General features: G+C 38.8%; 1 protein-coding gene across 3 annotated transcripts in view; it reads right to left on the bottom strand.

Moving 5' to 3' along the window:
• Window positions 1-23,504, bottom strand: part of smtnb (smoothelin b) — a 322,821-nt gene that overhangs the window by 25,145 nt on the left and 274,172 nt on the right. For all 3 annotated transcript variants that reach the window (XM_069932808.1, XM_069932809.1, XM_069932807.1), the window contains exons 14-18: window positions 6,969-7,031; window positions 6,106-6,175; window positions 4,486-4,650; window positions 4,050-4,173; window positions 2,814-2,965 (exon numbers count right to left, since the gene is read on the bottom strand). In XM_069932808.1, the coding sequence (XP_069788909.1) occupies window positions 2,814-2,965; window positions 4,050-4,173; window positions 4,486-4,650; window positions 6,106-6,175; window positions 6,969-7,031 (574 nt within the window). The remainder of the gene's footprint in view (window positions 1-2,813; window positions 2,966-4,049; window positions 4,174-4,485; window positions 4,651-6,105; window positions 6,176-6,968; window positions 7,032-23,504) is intronic.

Raw genomic sequence — 23,504 nt, 5'->3', positions numbered from 1 at the left:
GTCTTGAATATGATTTCATACATCCAATTAATGATTGAAATAAAACAGAGAAACTCTCCAAGTCTAGTCAATATTCAAGCCATGCTTTTATAAAGGTTAGCTATTAGATATATTGTGTTCGTTATTTAGACAATAGGGTATTGAGGTGGGCTGAGCCACTCTGCAAGTGAACCAGAACTGAGGATTTGTGGGGTCAGAGAGCCCTGATGTACCAGGTGCGGTTCTAGCCCTTGGCGCTGACATCATTTCCATCCCGTGGTCGGCAAGGCAACAGAGACATCTATATTATGGAGTACACAACTTCCATTCAACACATTGCGGGCAAGAACAATCTCATGGCGGAAGCACTATCTCAGTCATCCATTCAATCCATTTTTTGTCTCCAGGGATTGACTATGCAGCTCTTGCAGCAGTGCAGCAGCAAGACAGTGAGATACCAGCCTATTGTACCGCTATTTCAGGCCTCAAGCTAGAAGACATGAGGTTCAGACCTTCCAGGGCTACGTTTCTCTCCAATGTATCCATGGGTCAACTTCGACCCATTGAACCTGCCACTTGGAGTCACCGTGTGTTTGACGTAATTCTTGGCCTGGCACACCCATCTATCTGAGCAACCGTGCAGCTCGTCGCAGACAAGTTTATGTGGCATGGCCTGCGGAAACAGGACAGCCACTGGGACAGAACTTGTGTACACTATTGGGCTTCCAAGATACAGAGGCACATGAAAGCCCCTCTCCAGTCCGACACACAGGCATTTTGACCATGTTCACATGGACATCGTTGAACCACTGCTACCTTTGAGAAACACCAAGTAGCTGTTCATGATGGTCGACAGATTCACAAGATGGCCGGAGGCTGTCCCACAACTGAACACCTCCTTGACATCCTGCGCCAGGGCTCTCATTGTGAACCGGGTAGCTCCTTTCAGATTACTGGCTGACATAACTTCAGACAGGGGAGCGCAATTCATGTCAACATTATGGACAGCACTAGCCCAGCTCCTTGGCACCATACCATAGCCTACCAGCCACTGTCCAAAGGCCTCATGGAGAGATTCCACCATCATTTGAAGTCAGCCCTAATAGTGTGCCTCAAATTGGGTAGTCGAGTTGCCTAAGGTGCTAAGACGCATACTCATGGCACTGAAGGAAGATTTGGGCACATCCTCTACTGAGCTTGTGTATGGTCTCCACTTTATTCTCCCAGGCGAGTTCGTGCCAGCAGCTTGGGGACAGGAAGACTCGTCCATAGCACTCCTGATGTGACTACAGCCTCTTAGCCCCTATCCCAACTTCATGACATGGTCTAACTGCCTCCTATGTCCCGACTGCTAGTACGTTTCCATGAGGAGAGGAATGCACCAAACTCCACTTCTGCACTCATACGTGGGTCCATATAAGGTGCTTCAACACAATGGCATGATGTGTGTCCTGCACATTGAGGGCAGGCAAGAAACCTTCACAGTCAACTGCCTCAAGCCGGCACACGTCAACTTAGGGCAACCAATGACAGTCGCGTTCCCGTGGCAGAGGGGTTGCCCGTCTAAATGTACAAAATGTGTACTGTCAGATGGCTCTCCATCTCCGAACACTGGTTCTGGGGGCTGGAGGGGTCCTGTGGTGGGCTGAACCACTCTGCAAGCGAACCTGGTTACGGAGCTGAGGACTCGTGAGAGGCAGAGAGCCCCGATGTACTGGGCGCAGTTCCACCCCTCAGGCTGACATAATTTCTGTCCTGGGAGTTGTAAGCATCGATGGGAGCTGGGAGATATAAGTGCACGTACAAAATTGATTAAAATCAGTTGGTCTAGTTGCCGGTGTGGTTTGTTCACTGCACTTCCTCACAATCACAGTATTTTGGTAGTAAAACATACTTTAGAATTCAGTAAAAATTATTTTATGTGTAATTTCTGGTATCAGTTATACAAGTAACTCCACCCTCTCATTGTTCATAACATAAAATAAATGACATCTCACCACTAAAGCTGTTTCTTCTAATTAAGCCATGTTCATACCAGACTAAGCTCCATAGACAATAGGAGTGCAGCAATATCAAATGGTGCAACTTGTAGATTAGTGCAAAAATCAAATCAGAATGGACACAAAACCTGCATTAAAGTTATGTCATTACAAAAATCAAAGATATTGACATAAAGGCTACATTTCATCAAGGTACAAATCAAAAATGGAGTAGAATCTTTGAGGAGTTTGTTAAAAAACATGTTGTTGCGCACACACTCATCCAATATCTCTATGAATGCAGCAACTGAACACTAGTTTTTTATATATATACATACACACACACACACACACATATATATATAATATATATAAATATATATGTGTGTGTGTGTGTAAAATTTATAGATTATTCACTCAGTAACAGGATAGATAGCACAACTTGGCTGACACATATTAAGCCTTTATTAGCATTCACTAACATTCAGCATTACCGGTAATTATTGAAAGTTAACTTAATACAGAATGCTTAGTGGTTATTAACTCAACAGAAATCATTACTGATAATGTCTGGCAGAATGATTGTTTAATTAGAAGATATTTGCATGGGAATATGCAGCTCCTTGTGTGAACAAGGCTAATATATCCATTACAAAAGAAAGTGGCTATCTAGTATTTTGATTTCCAGATACTTAAATGGAGCTTTTTTTTTCCACAATGTTACAGTCCTTCCTTTTTTGCAATATTTGTTATTGTGCTTTCAAAATATACACAGGCCCTTGATAATCACTGTCAAAATTGTCATTCTAAAAGTTGTTAATATAATGCATGAAGTAATCAAAGAATGGTACCTACTCTGCCATTGTGAATGCCACCTCAAAGTTGTGCCTGGGGTTGTTGGGTTTCAATTCTGAGTAATCAAAGGCCTCAGGGAAGAAGTTATGAACCAAAGCACAGAAAGCCATCCCATCGCTCCAGCTGGAGGAGAAGTTCTGTATGGTCACGTGCTGATGAACAAGATGAACAAGGTTCTGTTATGAGATTCAATATTAATGCATACAGTTAAATCAGAACACAAATGCCCAACAAAGATAAAAACTTTGTTTTGCTCTCTAAAGTTATTGCCTGATCTACTGAATATTTGAAGCATTTCTGTTTTTGTGACAAACTATAGTTAAATTTGCAGCAATTTTTCTCTTTGTTGTCTATGTATACAACCCCATCCTGTTAAGATATGGATAGGAAGGAATAAAAGCAAGAATTCAGAATGAAATGCAAGTAACAAAACAACTGCAATGAAAGTTATCAATAGTGTTTACATTTCTCCTTCACCAGAGTTCATATTCACTTTCAGTATCTTTCTCCAAAACATAATTTTTTCAAACAAAGTATACTAAAACAATAATTTTAAAGAATAAATTGTAGCTTTTATGATCACTGATGATCAAGCTCTTGTGCAGAATCAATGTTATGGATGTAAGAATAATTTTCAGTACGATTTTTGCCTTTATTTTCAAGTCACAGTGCTGATCTCATTATCATTCTTAAATGGTGCAAAGGATATTACAAATAGAAAAATCTAAGTACAATTTTACTTACAAACATGATTTTGAAATAGGACTCAGTGAAGTTTCATGACATTCCTTTGCTATTTAATTAAAGATGCTGTCAAAGCACATCAATGGGTGAAACAGAAGAATCACTATGAATCTGTCAGCTCATCACCAATAAAATACAACATTTTACTTGATTGAAATTCTAAGAGAATGCAAAAAAGAAACTATTTCTTCTGACAATGGACAAATGAGGTTAGTAAGAAGTAAAATCATTCAGGAAGACTAAAATTTATAGATCGGTTTATTTAGAAATAAAAGACAAAAGCTGGCAATTAAGTTACTGAGCTATCATGATCTATCCGAATTACAAAACAGGGTGTAGGTGTTGAATGGCCAATTCCTTTTCTATATCCAATCTCAAACTTTAAAAAAAATCTTTCCTTTGGTAGAAATTGTGTATTTTCTTTTGCATTGTTCATTAACTTTTGTTTTCACATTTACAAGCTCTGATGAGGTGGAGTTCAAGCAAGCCTACCTCATAACCACGTGTCTTGGCTCTACACCAGTCGAGTAGCATCTGCTTAATACTATTAGCATTTGGTACGCCACAGCTTGAAGATCTCTGTACTTTTACTTTGGCAATGGCTGGATTTCCAGGACTGAAATATAGAGATGAACATTAATTATTAATGTAAACTAATAGTTAACTTTCTGATATCCCCCACCTTCCCAGTCATATTTACTGGGGACAATACTTCAAATCATCAAACATTATCTCTTCACACAAGTAACACTTCATTTACAAACAAAAAAAAGCTGAAGATCAACTAAAAATTAGGACAATGCCATTTAGAATCAGAGACAGAAATCATCATTTCATACAAAGGGTGGTAAAAGAGGGGAACATTTTTTCCAAGTCGGCTGTGTTTTTCACAAGGAGTTCTCAACTCCAATGCAGTAGGATGTCCTACCTTCCACTTTCTTTTTCTAGTTTCTCGATCAACGCCTTCCGTGCCTGCGATCCTGATGTCTTTGGTAACGTCTGTGACCTCAACACCTCTTTCCGCTTCTCAGCCTGTTTTCTCTCAAGTGCTAATACACTGCTAGACCTTGTACTGTCTTCTCTGTCAAAAACACTGAAAAGCAACCCATAAAATTATTGAATTTGCATTCCATAAAATTATTGAATTTGCATTTTAGCAATAGTTGGATTTCAGGCACTGAAATGAAAAGATGATATTTCATAATTATTCTGTTACTCTACTTAGCATCACCCTGCAGAGCATTGAATCCTTTAACACTCTCCTGTCTGAACACACAAAGGAAACTATCTACTGAACTTCAAAAAAAGACATTCTTTTTGCCTACTGATGTGCTGAGAACCTAGCAAAAATCCACATACCTGCTGTTACTTGCTGCTCTGCTTTGGGGGTCAGGATGCAGGGATGCTGGTGTGAATCCCTGACAGCAACTGGCATGCCTGCAGCAATGAATTATTTATGATTCATTGTGGGGAGACTACTTGTGGGGGCTGTGTTGAGCGGGGGAGGGCAAGTGGTGCAGCTGCACTGACTTACGAGGCGGGCTGCACTCTTGCACTCTCCAGCCAGATGGCCTTAACATTGATTTTACTACTTTCCACTAAACCTACTTGCCTTTTCTTTCCCCTCCCCCTTTCCTGCCTGCCCAGTTCTTTCACCCACCCAGCCATCCCTCCTCCCCCTCATTGCTGCTGTCCCTTCCCTCCTTTCTCCACCTATCAACTCCTCTCTCTGCCAACCCCCTCCCCCACTCTTTAGTTTGGACTTCTGCCAGTATTTTCTCATACTTTGATGAAGGGCTCAAGCCCAAAACATCAGTTATGCATCTTTACCTTTGCTACATAAAGTACTTCTCCAGCACTTTGTGCTTTTACTACCCTTGCCAGAGTGGTGAGCATGAATTATTGCTAGGGGACTGGCAACACCAGAGAGAGATCAATGAATGGGCTGGGGAGAGTTGTTCATGCAAAGAGAAAGAAGACAGCAGCTTCCAACACATTCAGGTGCTGTCCATATTTGGCAATAATACAGCCTCACAAGTGCAATGCAGGGTGCAGCCCTGAGACTCATAGCTCAGTGTTGAGCAGCAACAATCTATCCAACTTATCCCACATCAGGTCTCACTGGCAGACTTTCTACACTGAATCATAGATAATTCATTGCTGCAGGAGCACCAGAAGATTTGTGCCAGGTTGATGGTACCCAGGTTCCTGACAGAGCAGTGCACAGCAGTAAGTAGATCAGGGATTTACTCCAGATACCCAGCATTTTGGTTCTCCAGTAGCAGTGAACAGGGCTGGTTTTTGCGCTGGGTTCCTGGTTCAGCAACACTGACTATAGTGTTATTATAAGTGAAATGTGATCATGATTTCTTTTACTCCTGATACTAATAGTGGTCTTGTTCTTGGGAATGCATCCTGAGGGCTAAAGAAGAAAAGGTCCATGATAAATTATGGCTATTGAGGGTAAGACTCCAGTGTATATTAACTAAAGGGTAAGTGATATACATAGTATACGGGATTTCTTGGCTTGGATCCAGTCACCACTTACCTGCCAACCTTTTTTGCTGAAGTGCTGCTGGAACTGAAGGAGGTCTTGGTTTGGATCACAGATGTTCCACCTGTCAAATAGGATATTAAAGAGATCAATTTTTTTCCCCACAATACACCAATAAGACACCTCAGTAAACTGGCATAAATTAAGCAGAATGGTAATATAATATCTTCCTGTTTCATTTGTGAAATGGAACTAAACCTCTCATTGTGGGAGATGGTAGCACATTACTTACATTACCTCACTGACAAAAGGCAAAGGAGGAAAAACCCAACACCCAACCCCAACCAACCAATTTTCCCCTGCAACCGCTGCAACCGTGTCTGCCTGTCCCGCATCGGACTTGTCAGCCACAAACGAGCCTGCAGCTGACGTGGACTTTTTACCCCCTCCATAAATCTTCGTCCGCGAAGCCAAGCCAAAGAGAAGAGACTTACATTACTGGATTGGTATCCAGAGACCTGGCCTGTGATTGGAGACATGAGTTTGAAACCCATCATTCGCCTGGTAATTTGAAGTCAAATAACTAAATATATGACTTCAGATGCACATCAATGGGGATTGATTCAGCAATAGTTATGAATAGGCACAAAATCCCATTCCTGCAATTAATACTGACCTTGCCAAAACCATCCAAATCTTTTGAGCAAATAATAAAAAATCATTCAACTCAATTAGCTAATCCCAGATCTTTTTTTCAATTCCCCACACCCACTTGGTGCAGTATTCTGGGTCTACTTCGCCTAACATTTTCTTCAGTTTGCCAGGCTCATTCTTGGCCTGAATGAAATTCTGAAGTGGAAGCATAAAATCTTGAACAAAGTACAAGATTCTATCTTAATCCAATTTATGTTGCTTACCATCAACTTTCTTTACAACACTGGATTCCACAGTAGCTGTTTGCAAAGTTCTGTTGCCACCATCTGAAAGACCAGAGTGGAGTAAAACATTCCATACATTTTAGACAGTAAGAAATAATCTATCAGACAAGATGGGGTGAAGATTTTTTATTTCAGTGAAGATAATAGGAAGATGGTCTTTTTTAATATTTCCTTTGATAAATTCGATGGTATCCATAAGTTCTGTTTATGCAAATATGAATTCATATCTGCAATGCACATTGAATTGATCAGAGAAATTTCTAATGTAAAAATAACCTGAAACATCAACTCTGTTTTCCTTTCAACAGATGTTTGCAATGCTGAATGCTTACGGCATTTTCTGTTTTTAATATAAATTCATTTATTTGCACCAAATTTCAATTGTCATTGATGAAAATGTGTAAATTTGTTCAGCCAAAACCAGGTCAGCATCTAACTGACTTCAAACATGCCACTCTAAACATTGAGCGATGTCAAATTTTGCATAGGTTTCAGAAGACATATGGAAGATACTGTGAAAGTCAAGCTTTTCTTCATATGAATTGTCCACAAATATGTTAGCTGATTGTTTTATCTTTATCAGGGCATAGGTTCCATCACCTAGAAGACAAGAAAATGGAAAAAGGCCCCTCAGTCCATGGGTGACCTAAGCTGGCCTCAACTCTTCTGTGCCAAATCCACAATTGCCTAATGTTTCTAAAATGTATCTCCCTCCACCTTTACTATCTTTAATGATCTAACCTCCAGAACATTATTGGGTGGAGAATTACTGAAATTCATCACTCTCTTTGTGAAAAGAAATTTCTATGCATATCCATTTAAATAACTGGCCCTTGTCTTGTAATCATGTGCCCTCAAAATGAAAATCTTCCTCAAATAATTTTTTTTTTAAACAGCCACTAAAAACAATACCCCCATACTAGGGATGAAAAGAATTTAAGGTACTTTGTGATAATATGCAGCAAGCCCTGATCTAATACTGATTAATGACACAGAATTTCTGCACTGGTGATGAGCTTGTCAACTTCATTCATTTCGCAGCCAATTTCCACCCTGATGTCAAACTCACCTGGTCCTTCTCTGACAACACTTTCCATTCCTGGATCTCTCTATCTCCAACTCAGAAGACAAGCTTTTCACCGACATATATTACAAACTCACTACCACAACTACCTTGACTACACTTCCTCACAGCCTGTCCCCTGCAAAGATTCTATCCCCTTCTCTCAATTTCTCAATCTCTGCCATATCTGCTCCCAAGATGAGGTCTTCCAGTCCAGATCTTCCAAAATATCTGCTTCTCCCACCACCATCAACTCAGCCCTCACCCACATCTCCTCCATTTCCTGCTCATCTGCCCTGGCCGCCTCTGCCCCCACACATAACAAACATAGAACCCTCCCTCCACATCCAACACATTATCCTCCTGAATTTCTAGCACTTATAACAGGATCCCACCACTAGATAAATCTTCCCCTTTCCTCCCCTCTCTGCCTTCTGTAGGGACCGCTCCCTCCGTGACTCCCTCATGCACTCATCCCTCTCATCAATCTCCTCCCACCACCTTTCTCTATGGCCACAGGAGGTGCAAAACTTGCGCCCACACCTCCCCCCTCATTTCAGACCGGGGCCCCAAACAGGCCTTTCAAGTGAAGCAACACTTTACTTTTGTATCCACAGGACTGATTTACTGCATCCAGTGCTCCCTTTGTGGCCTTCTCTACATTGGAGAGATGAGGCACAAATATCGTTATATTACCTACTGTATGCTTTGTTTATTCATCATTATGAAAATCTCAATGCAAACTTATGCCAATGGTTTATTTATTTTATCATCAAATTAAAACCACTTACAGCTGAAACTATGAAGTTTGATCTTTTGTATTAATAAGATAGTAATTCGGAATATTGTCGCTATGTTTCCTAGAAGGTAACATGTTTCAAAACTGCGTTTGGAAGAAAGGCTCGTAAAATTTGTCTGAAAGAGCTCAATTTGTTAAAAGCAGTTAAGCATTAAAAAAGTCTAGTTTTCTGTTAGAATATTCCAGAAGTTTCTATGAGGATGTCTGTCTGACTGCAGACACCTATAATCTTGGAGAATCTGGCAGGAAGCCTAGAAGAATGTTTTGAAAAGTTGTAAAAACAACTGATATGCAAGCCTGTGTGCAGAACACAGAGGCAAGCCAGCCAGAGAAATCCTCTTAAAGGGACCGTGCAATATACAAATCTGTTTACAGTTATGAGGAACCAGGTTAAGCCAGGAGAAGAAAGGCTGCCGTGTGAAGAAACCAAAATGGAGAAGAAGAAGTCTCGAGCAAACAGCTCTTCTCAAAGAGCCATTTGGTTGTGAGTTGAGCCAGCAAGGTGGACTGACACCGCTTGGCAGGAGATTGGAGCCTGCCACCATTGAAGAAATGGCTTAAGAGTCACGTGATGGAGTAGTGGCCGGTAGGGGAACTTCAGCCCTCTCCAGAAAAGTTAAAAAAAGATAGAGAAAAAGCAAAGGCACAAACTTAAAAACCAAAACAAAGTGAAAGTAAAAGTGTGAAGAAAATGGCAGCGAAGAAAGAAAAACCAAAAACGGGAAGAAAAGAAGAAGGAAAGACGTCGGAAGAAGAAGGTGAAGGCATTACCTGTCTGAAGAGGCCCGCTGCGGAGAGAGAGGCCCGCTCCCACAGGTTAGTGGAGGTCCCGGGCTCGGGACTACAAAAATGGCTCGCAGAGCCGAGTAAAAGTGCGCAACCGCGCATGCGTGACTCCTCGCGCATGCGCGATGCGCATAAAAAAAACACACTAACGGGAGGGGGGAACAGCTGCGGAGTCGATCTCCACAGCTGAGAGAGACACCTGGAGCACAGCAGCAGGTGCAGAACACAGACAATAACGACAACAAGAAAGAAGAGGGTAAAAAGAAAACAAGGAAACAACAGATGGTCAACCCAGAGGAAGAAGAAGAAGAACAGAAAGAAGTGGAAGAAGAAGAGAAAAGCAAGACAATGGATGTATCTTTTTTTAAAGAATATATGGAATCAGTGAAAGAATGGCAATTACAAGATTTGATGAGATAAAAAGAAGAATTAAGAATGCAGAAGAAAGAATGAATAAAATGGAAGTGACCATATCAGAATTGGCAAAAAGAGTGGAAAATATGGAAAAACGAGAAACATTTGTAGATATGGAAGTAAAAGACTTAAAAGAGAAATTAGAAGAATCTAATAAAAAAGCTAAAGAGGCACAGGAGCTGTTAGCTCAGAAGATAGATATAATAGAAAACTCTAATAGAAGAAATAATATAAAGATAGTGGGCCTTAAGGAAGATGAAGAAGGCAAGAATATGAGAGAATTTATAAAAGATTGGATCCCCAGGGTCCTGGGAAGACCAGAATTACAGGAAGAAATGGAAATAGAGAGGGCACATAGAACTTTAGCCCCGAAACCACAACCGCAGCAAAAACCAAGATCCATTTTAGTAAAATTCTTAAATTATACAACAAGAGAAAATATATTGGAGAAAGCAATGAAGAAAGAGAGGACAAAAAGCCACTGGAATATAAAGGTCAAAAAAATTTTTTCTATCCAGACATAAGTTTTGAACTCCTGAAGAAGAGGAAGGAGTTCAATACAGCGAAAACGATCTTATGGAAAAAAGGATATAAATTTATGTTATGGTACCCAGCGGTACTTAAAATAATTATTCCAGCGCAACAAAACAGACTATTCTCGGATTCAGAGGAAGCAAGGAAATTTGCAGAACAACTACAAAACAAGCAGAGAGATGAAGACATGTAATAAGAGTAAAAATGACCACGATCTATATGTATATGTGTAAACACATATACATATGTATATATATATGTATATATATATATATATATATATATATAGTGTGCATACATGAATGTATCCGTATTTAGAGGAAAATATATAGAGTATAGACAAGAATTAATAAGGGAGGGAAATGGAAAAGAGGGAATAAGGAGGGAATTAAAAGAGTGACCTTTGTTACATATGAAAATTGAAATCTTTTCTGGGGGGGGCTGGGTGGGGAGGAGTTACGGTCACTGCAAAATCAGCTGACGTTTGCGAGTGAATTCGCAAATCCAAATGGAGAGGGGAGATGTGGTTGCCCGACAAGGGATAAAGGACAACTCAGGAGGGGGAGGGGAGAATGGGGTTAAAGAAGTTTTAAATAGGAGAATAGGGAAAATGTTTGATGTTTTAGAAATGTTGTCTTATGAAGTGTTCAAAACAAGAAAGCAGAAATGGATAAGAAGGAAAGATAATGATGGAGAAACAGAAAGGGAAGATAAACAAAGTATAAAATGGCTATGCTGAACGAAATGACTTTAAATATTAACGGAATACATAACCATATTAAAAGGAAGAAACTGCTAAATTTACTGAAAAAAGAAAAAATTGATATAGCATTTGTGCAAGAAACACATTTAACTGAATTGGAGCACAAGAAATTAAAGAGAGATTGGGTAGGACACGTAACAGCAGCGTCGTATACTTCAAAAGCAAGAGGAGTAGTTATATTAATTAGTAAAAATGTGCCAATTAAAATAGAAGAGGAAATAATAGATCCAGCAGGGAGATATGTAATGATAAAATGTCAGATATATTCGGAGTTTTGGAATCTACTCAATGTATATTCACCTAACGAAGAAGATCAAAAGTTTACGCAAGATATTTTTTTGAAGATAGCAGATACGCAAGGGAACATATTAATAGGAGGGGATTTCAACCTGAATTTGGATTCAAATCTGGACAAAACTGGGAAAAAAATTAACAGAAAGAACAAAGTAACCAAATTTATAATTAAATCGATGGAAGAAATGCAACTTTTGGATATATGGAGGAAACAACACCCAAAGGAAAAGGAATATTCATATTACTCGGCTAGACATAAAACATACTCAAGAAAAGACCTATTTTTGTTATCAGCTCGTATGCAAGATAGAGTAAGAAAAATAGAATATAAAGCTAGAATATTATCGGACCATTCACCCTTAATATTGACAATAAAGTTAGAGGACATCCCTCCAAGAATGTATAGAAGGAGATTAAACTCCATGTTACTCAAAAGGCAGGATTTTAGAGAATTAATTGAAAGACAAATTAAAATGTATTTTGAAATAAACACGGAATCAGTGAAAGATAAGTTTATACTATGGGAATCAATGAAAGCGTTCATTAGAGGGCAAATAATAAGTTATGTAACCAAGATGAAGAAGGACTATAATCAGGAAACAGAGCAGTTGGAAAGGGAAATAGTAAATATAGAAAAAGAATTAGCAATGAAGGAAGATACAACTAAAAGAAGAGAATTGGCATATAAAAAAATAAAATATGAAACACTACAAACATATAAGGTGGAGAAGAATGTAATGAAGACAAAACAGAAATATTATGAACTAGGGGAAAAAACGCACAAAATTCTAGCATGGCAGCTTAAGACAGAACAAGCTAAGAAAATGGTATTGGCAACAAGGAAAAAAGACAAACAAATCACATATAATCCAAAGGAGATCAAGGAAAACTTTAGAGAATTCTATGAACAATTATACCAAACTGAAAAACGAAGGGAAAGAAGGGAAAATAGATGAATTTCTAACTAAAATTGAACTACCAAAACTACAAATAGAGGAACAAAATAAATTAACAGAACCATTTGGAATAGTAGAAATACAAGAGATAATAAAAAAATTACCAAATAATAAAACACCAGGAGAGGATGGATTCCCAATAGAATTCTATAAAACATTTAAAGATTTATTAATTCCTCCCCTCCTGGAAGTAATCAATCAGATTGATAAAACACAAAGCTTACCAGATTCATGTAAAACAGCAATAATTACAGTAATACTAAAGCAAGGGAAAGATCCACTCGCACCAGCGTCATATAGAGCAATATTTTTACTTAACACAGATTATAAGATAATAGCTAAACTATTAGCAAACAGATTAGCAGAGTCTGTACCGAAAATGGTAAATCTAGACCAAACTGGATTTATTAAAAAAAGACGCACAACAGACAATATTTGTAAATTTATTAACTTAATTCATGCAGTAGAAGGGAGTAAAGCGCCAACAGTAGCAGTTGCTTTAGACGCAGAGAAGGCCTTTGACAGAGTAGAATGGAATTATTTATTCAAAGTTTTGCAAAAATTCAGTTTACCAGAGAAGTATATTAATTGGATTAAAGCATTATATAAGGGGCCATTGGCGAAGGTGACAGTAAATGGATATATATCAAAGCAATTTAACTTAAGCAGGTCAACACGGCAGGGATGCCCACTATCACCTTTATTGTTCGCATTAGCTATAGAACCACTTGCAGAATTGATAAGAACAGAAAATAATATAAAAGGGATAAAAATAAAAGACAAGGAATATAAAATCAGTTTATTTGCGGATGATGTTATAGTATACTTAACAGAACCAGAACTATCAATAAAAGAATTATATAAGAAATTGAAGGAATATGGAGTTACAAGATTAACGTAAATAAAAGAGAAGCAATGCCTATGAATAATGCGGATTTCTCAAAATTTAAGAAGGAATCACCATTCAGATGGCAAATGCAAGCAATAAGATACCTAGGTATACAAATAAATAAAAATCTCGGCCAACTATATAAACTCAATTATTATCCACTAATGAAAAAATTACAGGACGATTTAGAGCATTGGAAGGATTTACCACTAACACTAATAGGAAGGATAAACTGTATTAAAATGAACATTTTTCCAAGGATATTATACCTATTTCAGGCATTGCCAATACACTTGACAGAGAAATTCTTCAAGGAGTTAAAGAAAACAATAAGGACATTTTTATGGAAAGGGGGGAAACGAGGATAGCACTAGATAAATTAACAGAATGGTATAAACAAGGAGGCTTACAACTGCCAAACTTTAAAAATTATTATAGAGCCGCACAATTAAGATACCTATCAGATTTTTATCAAACAAGGGAAAAGCCAGATTGGACTAGATTAGAATTAGATAAAATAGGGGAAAAGATACCTGAACACATATTATATAAATGGGGTGAAAAATTGGTACAACATAGAAGTTCTCCAGTATTACATCATCTACTCAATATTTGGAAGAAGGTTCATGTAGAAAGAAAGAAATAAAACAAATGATCAATTACCAAAACTAATATTGACGCAAAATAAGTTACTCCCTTTTACAATAGATAACCTTTCCTTTAGAGAATGGGAGAAAAAAGGGATCAAAAGAATAGAAAATTGTTTTTCAGGAAATAGATTATTATCCTTTGAACAAATGAAAGATAAATACAATATAACTCAAGATTCTTCTTCTTTGGCTTGGCTTCGCGGATGAAGATTTATGGAGGGGGTAAATGTCCACGTCAGCTGCAGGCTCGTTTGTGGCTGACAAGTCCGATGCGGGACAGATACAGTGCTGGCATATCACCAATTGAGATCCTACTTGAAGGACAAATTAGGAAGCAGTCTGAGTTTACCAGAGGGAAGTAACTTTGAATATGTGATTACAGATACAATGATAATCAAAAGATTTATAACAAATATGTAAATTAAACTGCAAGAAAAGGGGAATGAGGAAACAAATGGTAAAACTAAACAAAAATGGGAACAAGATTTAAATATAAAGATAAAAAAGGAAACATGGGAGAAGTTATGTTCTGGAACGATGAGAAATACAATAAATACGAGGTTACATATGATACAATATAACTGGATACACAGGCTATACATTACACCTCAAAAGTTAAATAAATGGGACCCAACAGTATCTGATAGATGTTTTCGATGTAAAAAAGAAATGGGAACAACAATTCATGCAATGTGGACATGTGAGAAAGTAGAAAACTTTTGGGAAGATCTGAACCAAATATTAAATAACATTACAGAAAACAATATACCAAAGAATCCAGAGATCTTCCTCCTAAGTAACATAAAAAACAAAGAATTTGGAATTGATTTGGATGATGTACAAAAAAGATTTGTTAAGATAGCTCTAGCCGTAGCAAAAAAATGTATTATGTCAACCTGGAAATCGGAAGATAATTTGAAAATACAACAATGGTATATAGAAATGAATAAATGTATTCCATTAGAAAAAATAACATATACTTTAGGAAATAATATTGAAATATTTGAACAAATATGGGAGCCCTACATGAAACACAATAGCGAAAACCTACTGGGGACATTCACTACCTAAATTAATGAAAGGAGAAGGAAATGAAAAGAATTGACTCAGTGGAATTTCTTGTTTATTTTTATTGAATGACAACATTGTTTGACTGGTTTAATGTATCCTAGATGTTGTACTTTAAATGGACGGGAGGGGGGAGGTAGGGTGGGTGGGATGGGAGGGGGGGGGGAGAAAATGGCACTGTATATATTTGAAAAGGAAAAAGTATGTATCATGGTTAATGTGGTTTATGGTGTGAAAAATAAAAAAAATAAAAAAAAAATTTAAAAAAAAGAAGTGGCTTGTGTCATGATAATGAATATGTATGAGATGTACCGGAAGTCACGTGGTATGAGAGGGAGATAAGAACACAAGCAGGAGAACAAAGGAAACGGGAAAATAAAGCCACTGAGAAGTTTACCTGATAAAACTTGTGTTTAATGTTTTATTAACTTCACATTTCGGGCCACAAATGTGACATTGGCGACGAGGATGAAAGAAGCTTGAAGAAAATTAAAGACTAAACAAGATTACAGAGGATTACAGACAACTTCAAGGTGATAACAATTTTCTCTGTGACTCAGTACTTTTGGGGCTGGAATATTTCCTCATGGCTGGTGCAGACAGTGACTTTCTAACACATAGTGGAATTGCTAATTTTGACCCAACGGGTGATGCAAGCACTGTAAGTGTGAAGTGGAAGGCATGGCTGGAAGAATTTTAATCCTATGCCGACAGTCGTGGCCTATTTCTAGATACCGGTACAGTTGAACAAAAAGCGCAGAGAAGGGCGTTACTTCTTTTCACTGCTGGAGCTGCAGTTCAGGAAACATTTAAGACACTTTTGAATACTGGAAGAAAGGATGAGTACCGGAAAGCGGTAGATGCATTAAATGCACACTATGTAGTGACACCGAATGCTACATTTCAACGTCATTTGTTTCGGAGAACGAGACAAGAAGATGGCCAGACAATTGCTCAGTACGTGACGAGACTACGCCAGCTAGCTGTTGGATGCAATTACATGCCAGCTGATTTGGACAACCAATTATTGGATCAAGTTTCATAGCACTGCAGATCAGATAAACTCAGAAGACGTCTACTGGAAAGAGGGAGTGAGTTGGAACTCACTGATGCTTTAACCATTGCTGCTGCATTAGAGGCTGTTGAAGGGCAATTTCATACCATGACCCTGAAAGACAACTCAAGCCAGCAAATTAAGAGGCTCTCACATCGCCATAATCAGCCAAGATATACGTCGACACAGGACGTGGAGTGTTATCGATGTGGAAACCGAGGTCACTTTGGAAAAGACCCATATTGCCCGGCCAAAGGCAAAGTTTGCAGAAAGTGTGGAGGTAAGGACCACTTTGCAAAGAAGTGCAAAAGCAAGTCCAATGCAGACCAGAAGAGGAAGAGTACAACTTCCAAAGGCAAAGCCTGGGGGAAAGGAAAGTATCCTGGAAAGAAAGATACCATTCGCCAGATAGACGGTGACGATGATGATACCCAGGAGGAACAGAGTTGTTACCAATTTACGTTGAATGAAGTACGTCATGAGAAGGTCCCAGTGATCATTGGTGGAGTGACAGTTCAGGTCATTGTAGACTCAGGCAGTGACAGTAATGTGATTGATCGACATTTATGGGAGAAGTTGAAAAGGAAAAAGATCATCTGTACCTCAAAGAAGTGTTCCAAGAAACTGTATCCATACACAGCAACAAAGCCATTGCAGACCATTGGATGTTTTACTGCAACTGTTGAAGCTGGAGATAAGTACACCGAAGCAGAGTTTATGGTCATAGAAGAGAGGGGAGAACCATTGCTGAGTAGAAGCACAGTGCAAGACCTGGCAATACTTCATATTGGAGCTTGTGTCAATTCAATTCAGTCATACGAGGATATGAAGCAAGAATTCCGCGCAGTCTTCCAAGGAGTAGGAAAGCTGAAAGGTCGACAATTGAAGCTAGCGGTAGATGAAACGGTCAAACCTAAGGCACAACCAATGCGCCGAACTCCGTTTGGACTTCGTGGGAAAGTCGAAGCCAAAATTAAAGAATTGATCGAACAAGACATTATTGAACCGGTGGAACATTTGACACAATGGGTCAGTCCCGTAGTGATTGTGCCCAAACCAAAGGGTGACATAAGACTATATGTTGACATGAGAATGGCCAATGAAGCTATAATTAGAGAACGACACCCTATACCAACAGTGGAGGAAATACTTCAAGAACTAACTACCAGCAAGGTATTCTCAAAAATTGATCTGAAATGGGGCTATCATCAATTAGAGCTGGATCCAGGTTCCCGAGATGTAACAACATTTGTGACTCACTGTGGATTGTATTGTTACAAGAGACTATCATTTGGAATTAATGCAGCTTCGGAGATCTATCAGAATGAAATCCATCGAGTGATTCAAGCCATTCCTGGAGTTGCCAACATTTCTGACGACATCATAGTCCATGCACCAACGAAGGAAGGGCATGACAAACGGTTGAGGCGTGTACTATCTAGACTACAGGAGGCAGGCCTTACCGTGAATTGAAACAAGTGCCAGTTCGGTGTGTCAGAAATGGACTTCATGGGACACAGACTTACACGGGAAGGACTAAACCCTGCAGAGGCCAAGGTGAAAGCTATTGCAGATGCACGTGCACCTCAGAACGCAACAGAGGTGAGGAGTTTCCTGGGATTGGTCAATTTTTGTGCAAAGTTCATTCCTAATTTCGCTACAGTGGCAGAACCACTAAGGAAACTAACCAGGAAAGGTGTACCATTTCATTTTGGATCTGAGCATAAGAAAGCGTTCACAGCGCTGAAGCAAAGCCTGACAGATGCAAAAACTCTTGGATATTACGATCCAGCGGCATCAACCAAAGTCATAGCGGATGCCAGCCCGGTTGGTTTAGGAGCCGTGTTGGTCCAGATGCATGATGGAGGACCACGAATCATTGCCTGTGCCAGCAGATCGTTATCAGATGTGGAAAGAAGATACTCTCAGACAGAGAAAGAAGCACTCGGACTTGTATGGGCCTGTGAGAGGTTCCATGCATATTTATATGGCATTGAATTTGAACTCATCACAGATCATAAGCCATTAGAGGTGATCTATGCACCTAGATCCAAACCATGTGCCAGAATAGAGAGATGGGTACTCAGACTACAACCCTACAAATATAAAGTAATCCACATTGCAGGGAAAGCAAACATTGCTGATCTGCTGTCCAGATTGGTGAAGAATGGAGGTCCACAATCCAAGTCAGAATTGGGAACAGAAACAGAGAGCTTTGTACGCTTTGTAGCTATTCAGTCGACACCGAAAGCTGTGACTACGAAGGAAGTCGAGAGAGAATCCGAAAGTGATCCAGAACTCATGAAAGTAAGAGAATGCATACAGAGTGGACAATGGGACAAGTGTACTCACAAGGCTTACATTCCCATTAGAGACGAACTTTGTTGCATCGGACAGTGTGTATTGAGAGGTTCCAGATTGGTGATTCCGCAAAGATTGAGACCGAAGATCGTATCCTTAGCGCATGAAGGACACCTAGGTATTGTTGGTACCAAGCAAAACCTCAGGACCAAGGTATGGTGGCCAAGTTGTGATAAGGATGCAGAGAAATTTGTTAAAACTTGTCACGGATGTCAAATCACAAGTAAGAGTAATCCGCCAGAACCGATCCGGAGTACGCAACTCCCGACAGGACCATGGATCGATGTAGCTGTTGATTTTCTTGGACCTTTACCGACGGGTGAATCAATTATGGTAGTGATAGATTACTACAGCAGATACTATGAGTACGTGGTGTTGAAGTCCATAACCACTGAAAAAAACAATACAAGCGTTAGCAGAGATATTCGCAAGATATGGATTACCTGTTACATTATACTCTGACAATGGTCCACAATTCATTTCAGAGACATTTGCGGAATACATGAGGACCACAGGTATCCACCATCATAAAGTAACTCCGAAATGGCCGCAAGCCAACGGAGAAGTAGAGAGATAAAATCAGTCCATTGAAAAACGATTGAGGATTGCACACGCTGAAGGACAAAATTGGCGAGAAACATTGCTATCTTATGTGGCTGTCTATCGAGCAACGCCTCATGCAACCACTGGAAAAAGTCCAGCAGAAGCATTTTTTGGGAGAAAAATCCGCACTAAAATGCCAGAAATAAAGGAAATCCGAGACGACCAGGAGATGAGGGACCACGATGCTGAAAAGAAAGGTGCAGCAAAGCTGTACACAGATTCGAAACGTGGAGCCAAGTACTCAGACATCATGCCAGGAGATAATGTTCTAGTGAGGCATGAAACTGGTGGTAAGCTAGACACACCTTATTACCATCAACCCTATACTGTCGTATCCAGAAGTGGCTGTATGGTGACAGTCAAGTCTCCGACTGGTCCTGTATAAGAGAAATGTATCAGGTGTAAAAAGGTACCAGTCCAGAGATACATCGAGCAAAGAGGTTGAAAGGCCAATACGAGATGCTGAAACTGAGAGACCTGATGTTGTTCCAGAGGCAGTTACCAGCACTCCTGATGAAGTGACTAGAGCGCCAGAAACACCCGAAGCCGAGGCGAGCAGTATTTCCGACACTGAGAGTGAACAACCGAGAAGCGATGACAATATCGCAGGCAGGCCGAAACGAAACCGGAAAGTGCCCAAACGATACGAAGGCTTTGTGCCATAGTTTTAATAAGAACTTTGGGACAGTATTTTAATCTTATATCATAAAGTGCATGTATGAGTGCTGTAGGAAGTAAATTTTATGTAGTTGAGTTATAGTATTACCATTAGTTACGATGTTTGTATGTTTCATAGGGATATTGGTAAGTGAAGGTAAAGTTTATTTCTGATTAAAAGAGGGATGTCATGATAATGAATATGTATGAGATGTACCAGAAGTCACGTGGTATGAGAGGGAGATAAGAACACAAGCAGGAGAACAAAGGAAACGGGAAAATAAAGCCACTGAGAAGTTTACCTGATAAAACTTGTGTTTAATGTTTCATTAACTTCACATTTCGGGCCACAAATGTGACAGCTTGAACTACCAAGTAAGAAGACACTGCATACCTCAATAGCTGACTTAAAAGTTAGTGAAACTGAAACAGATGAATGTACTTTGCCAAGCACCATGGATGCTGAACTGAGCGAATTACTGAAGATAGAGACTCAATCAGCAGTATCTGAAAGTTCAGACGTGAATCCTGACGATAGTATTTCCAAGGTTATGAGTGTAGGAAAATCTTCAAAGTCTTTAAAGGCATCTAGAGCAAATAAAACTTTGCGTGCTTCAAGCGTATCAGCTATGCATGCTAAGGTGCAAGCAGACTTGGCTTCTATCTATACACAACATGATTGGTTGGAGAAAAGATGTGCTTTCGAAGATTTGGAAGCTAAAATTAAGAATCAGCAATTAAAGCAAGAAGCTGAATACCCAAAGGGCTATCACCTAGCATTCCAGCATATCAAAAGGTACCACAGCCACAAGAATCGAGTATACTCCAGCAAGGAGCTACGGGTGGCATTGATAATGCGCAAATTTCCTCAACCAACCCTGAGGAAAGAGCGAGCTACATTCAATCTCTTCTGAGAGCACAATTTATGTATCTTCCCAAATGGAGAGTATTTCAAAAAGGTTCAACCATGCGAGTTGATCATACTCAACAGTTGATGTCTCTTCATGTTGCTGAAGAACCAGTGACAAGTCAAGGATCTCCATTAAATACCAAAGATATCACTTAAATACCAAAGATCCCCATCAATGGCATCAATTACAGCTCAAGGTCCTTCACCAGTTCAAGTTCGTTATGCTCCATTCACAACAAGACAATCAGTTGCAAGCCATGGTGAACAAGGCACTATATTATCACTCATAGCAAAACAAAATGAAATTTCTAGTATGTTAGCACAGCAACAAGGTTGATATGGTTTACCTAAGAAGGAAATTCCAATTTTTAATGGAGATCCATTGCAATATCTGACATGCATGAAATCCTTTGAACATCATATTGAAAGCAATACCATAAAAGGCCAAAGATTGTCGATATTACCTGGAACAGTATATTGGAGGACAGGTGAAGGAGTTAATCAAAAGTTGCCAATATATGGACCAAGGTTTTAAAAGGGCAAAAGAATTATTGCATCATCATTATGGCAATGAACAAGGGCCCATATAGACAAGATTCTTTCTTGGTCAGCAATAAAATCAGAGGACACAAAGGCTTTACAAGCATATGCACTCTTTCTGAGAGGATGTTGTAACACAATGGGAATTAGTGTACATCTGCAAGAGCTGAATTTGCTTGCCAATTTGTCAATTATTGTCAATAAATTACCTTATAAACTGAGGGAGTTATGGAGAAACAAAGCTGCAGAGCTTAAGATGCTTTCCGGAAGGGACACCACTTTTGAGGATGTTGTACAATTCTTGGAATGGCATGTGTATGTTAACACTGTACCAACATTTGGAAATATTAAGGATACTTCAATAGTTCCTGAAGATCAGACTATTCAGTAAAGATGTTTGTATTGCAAAGGTAAGCATGCTTTAGAAAAATGTTCACAATTGGAAAAAAATTGTATGATGAGAAATTAATTTTTTAGAGGAGAATGGAATATGTTTTGATTGTTTGTGTAAAGGACACATCAGCAAAACTTGTAACAAGCAACTCAGTTGTGATATATGCAGTTTAAAACATCCCAAGTTACTGCATACTCAACGAAGTAAAGTTGAGGAGGATGTCGAACAATCTGAATCCAAGACTAAAGACACAGCTTCGGTTCAGACAAACAGTCTCACTGGGGCCAGTAACAAAGCTCTCTCAGTAGTTCTTGTGTAGGTTAAAGCTAAAAAAGGAAGCTTCATACTGAAGACTTACGCATTTCTTAATCCAGGAAGTACCGCATCATTTTGTACTGTTGAATTGATGAATAAACTTAATCCTCATGGAAAAGATTACAAACCCTGAAGACAATGAATGATGAAAGGAACATTGAAACTAATGTAGATTGCTGGATTGAATAGCAATTAATTTTGTGATCTTCAAAGTGTATATACTCAGAAGATTATGCCTGTGAATAAGGAGAATATTCCCTATCAGGATGATATCAAACAGTGAGATCATCTAAAAGATATTTGCTTACCCAAAATTGATGCTAAAATCGAGATGTTAATTGGATTAGATGTACCAAAGGCTCTTGAATCTCTAAAATTAATAATAGTCAAAATGACGGACCTTATGCCATGAGAACGTTGCTTGGATATATAATTAATGGGCCATTAGGAGGAAAAATGAATAATGATCAGGAGTCATCGAGTGTAAATGTCAACAGAATTTCAGTTGTCAAACTTAATGATCTGTGGGAACAACAGTTTAAAATTTATTTCCTTGAATGTCTTAAAGAATTCAAGAACTTTTGAAGGAGGATAAACAGTTTCTGGAGTTAGTTTCAAACTCTGTTAAACATGTTGATGGTCATTACTGCATAGTGTTACCTTTGAAGAAAAGAGAAATTTGTATGCCAAATAATAAAATAATTGTAGAACAGCATATGCTGAATGTGAAGAGAAAATTCAAGAGAAATTCTTCCTTTCAATTGAAATATACCAATGTCATGTCAGATATAATAACCAAGGATTATGTGGATAAGGTATCAGAAGATATCTTGGAATGTAAAGATGGTAAAAAATGGTATTTACCTCATCATGGAGTTATGCATGCACTAAAGGGGAAACTATGTGTAGAATTTGATAGTGGAGTATCATTTCAAGGAGTTTCATTGAATTCTCAGCTTTTACAAGGTCCATACTTAACCAGTACTTTAATTGGCATTCTAATAAGATTTTATAAAGAGCCTATTGTAATTGCTGCAGATATTGAAGCGATGTTTCATCAAGTGTAAATACCATCAGAAGATAGTGATTTTCTACGATTGATATGGTGGCCTAATGATGATTACAGTAAAGATATAATTGAATAAAGAATGACAATTCATTTTTTTGGAGCAAGTTCATCACTGCGTTGTGCAAATTTTGCTCTCAGGAAATGTGCTGAAGATAATGAAGAGCAATTTCGTTCTCAACCTATAAACATCATCAGAAATCATTTCTATGTTGATTATTGTCTCACTTCAGTAGTTTCAGGAAAAAAAAGCAATAGATCTTTATCACAAGTTAAAAGAGATCTGTAATAAAGGAGGCCTCTTCCTTACGAAATGGATTAGTAACAGTCGAGATCTGTTGGTTGTTATTCCTGAGGGAGAAAGAGCAAAGGAGATAAAACATCTTGACTTGGATTGTG

The sequence above is a fragment of the Narcine bancroftii genome, chromosome 4, assembly GCF_036971445.1.
Source record: "Narcine bancroftii isolate sNarBan1 chromosome 4, sNarBan1.hap1, whole genome shotgun sequence".
In the NCBI taxonomy this organism is placed as follows: domain Eukaryota; kingdom Metazoa; phylum Chordata; class Chondrichthyes; order Torpediniformes; family Narcinidae; genus Narcine; species Narcine bancroftii.
Note: the sequence above shows the minus strand (reverse complement) of the source record. Positions and strands in the feature narration are given on the sequence as shown.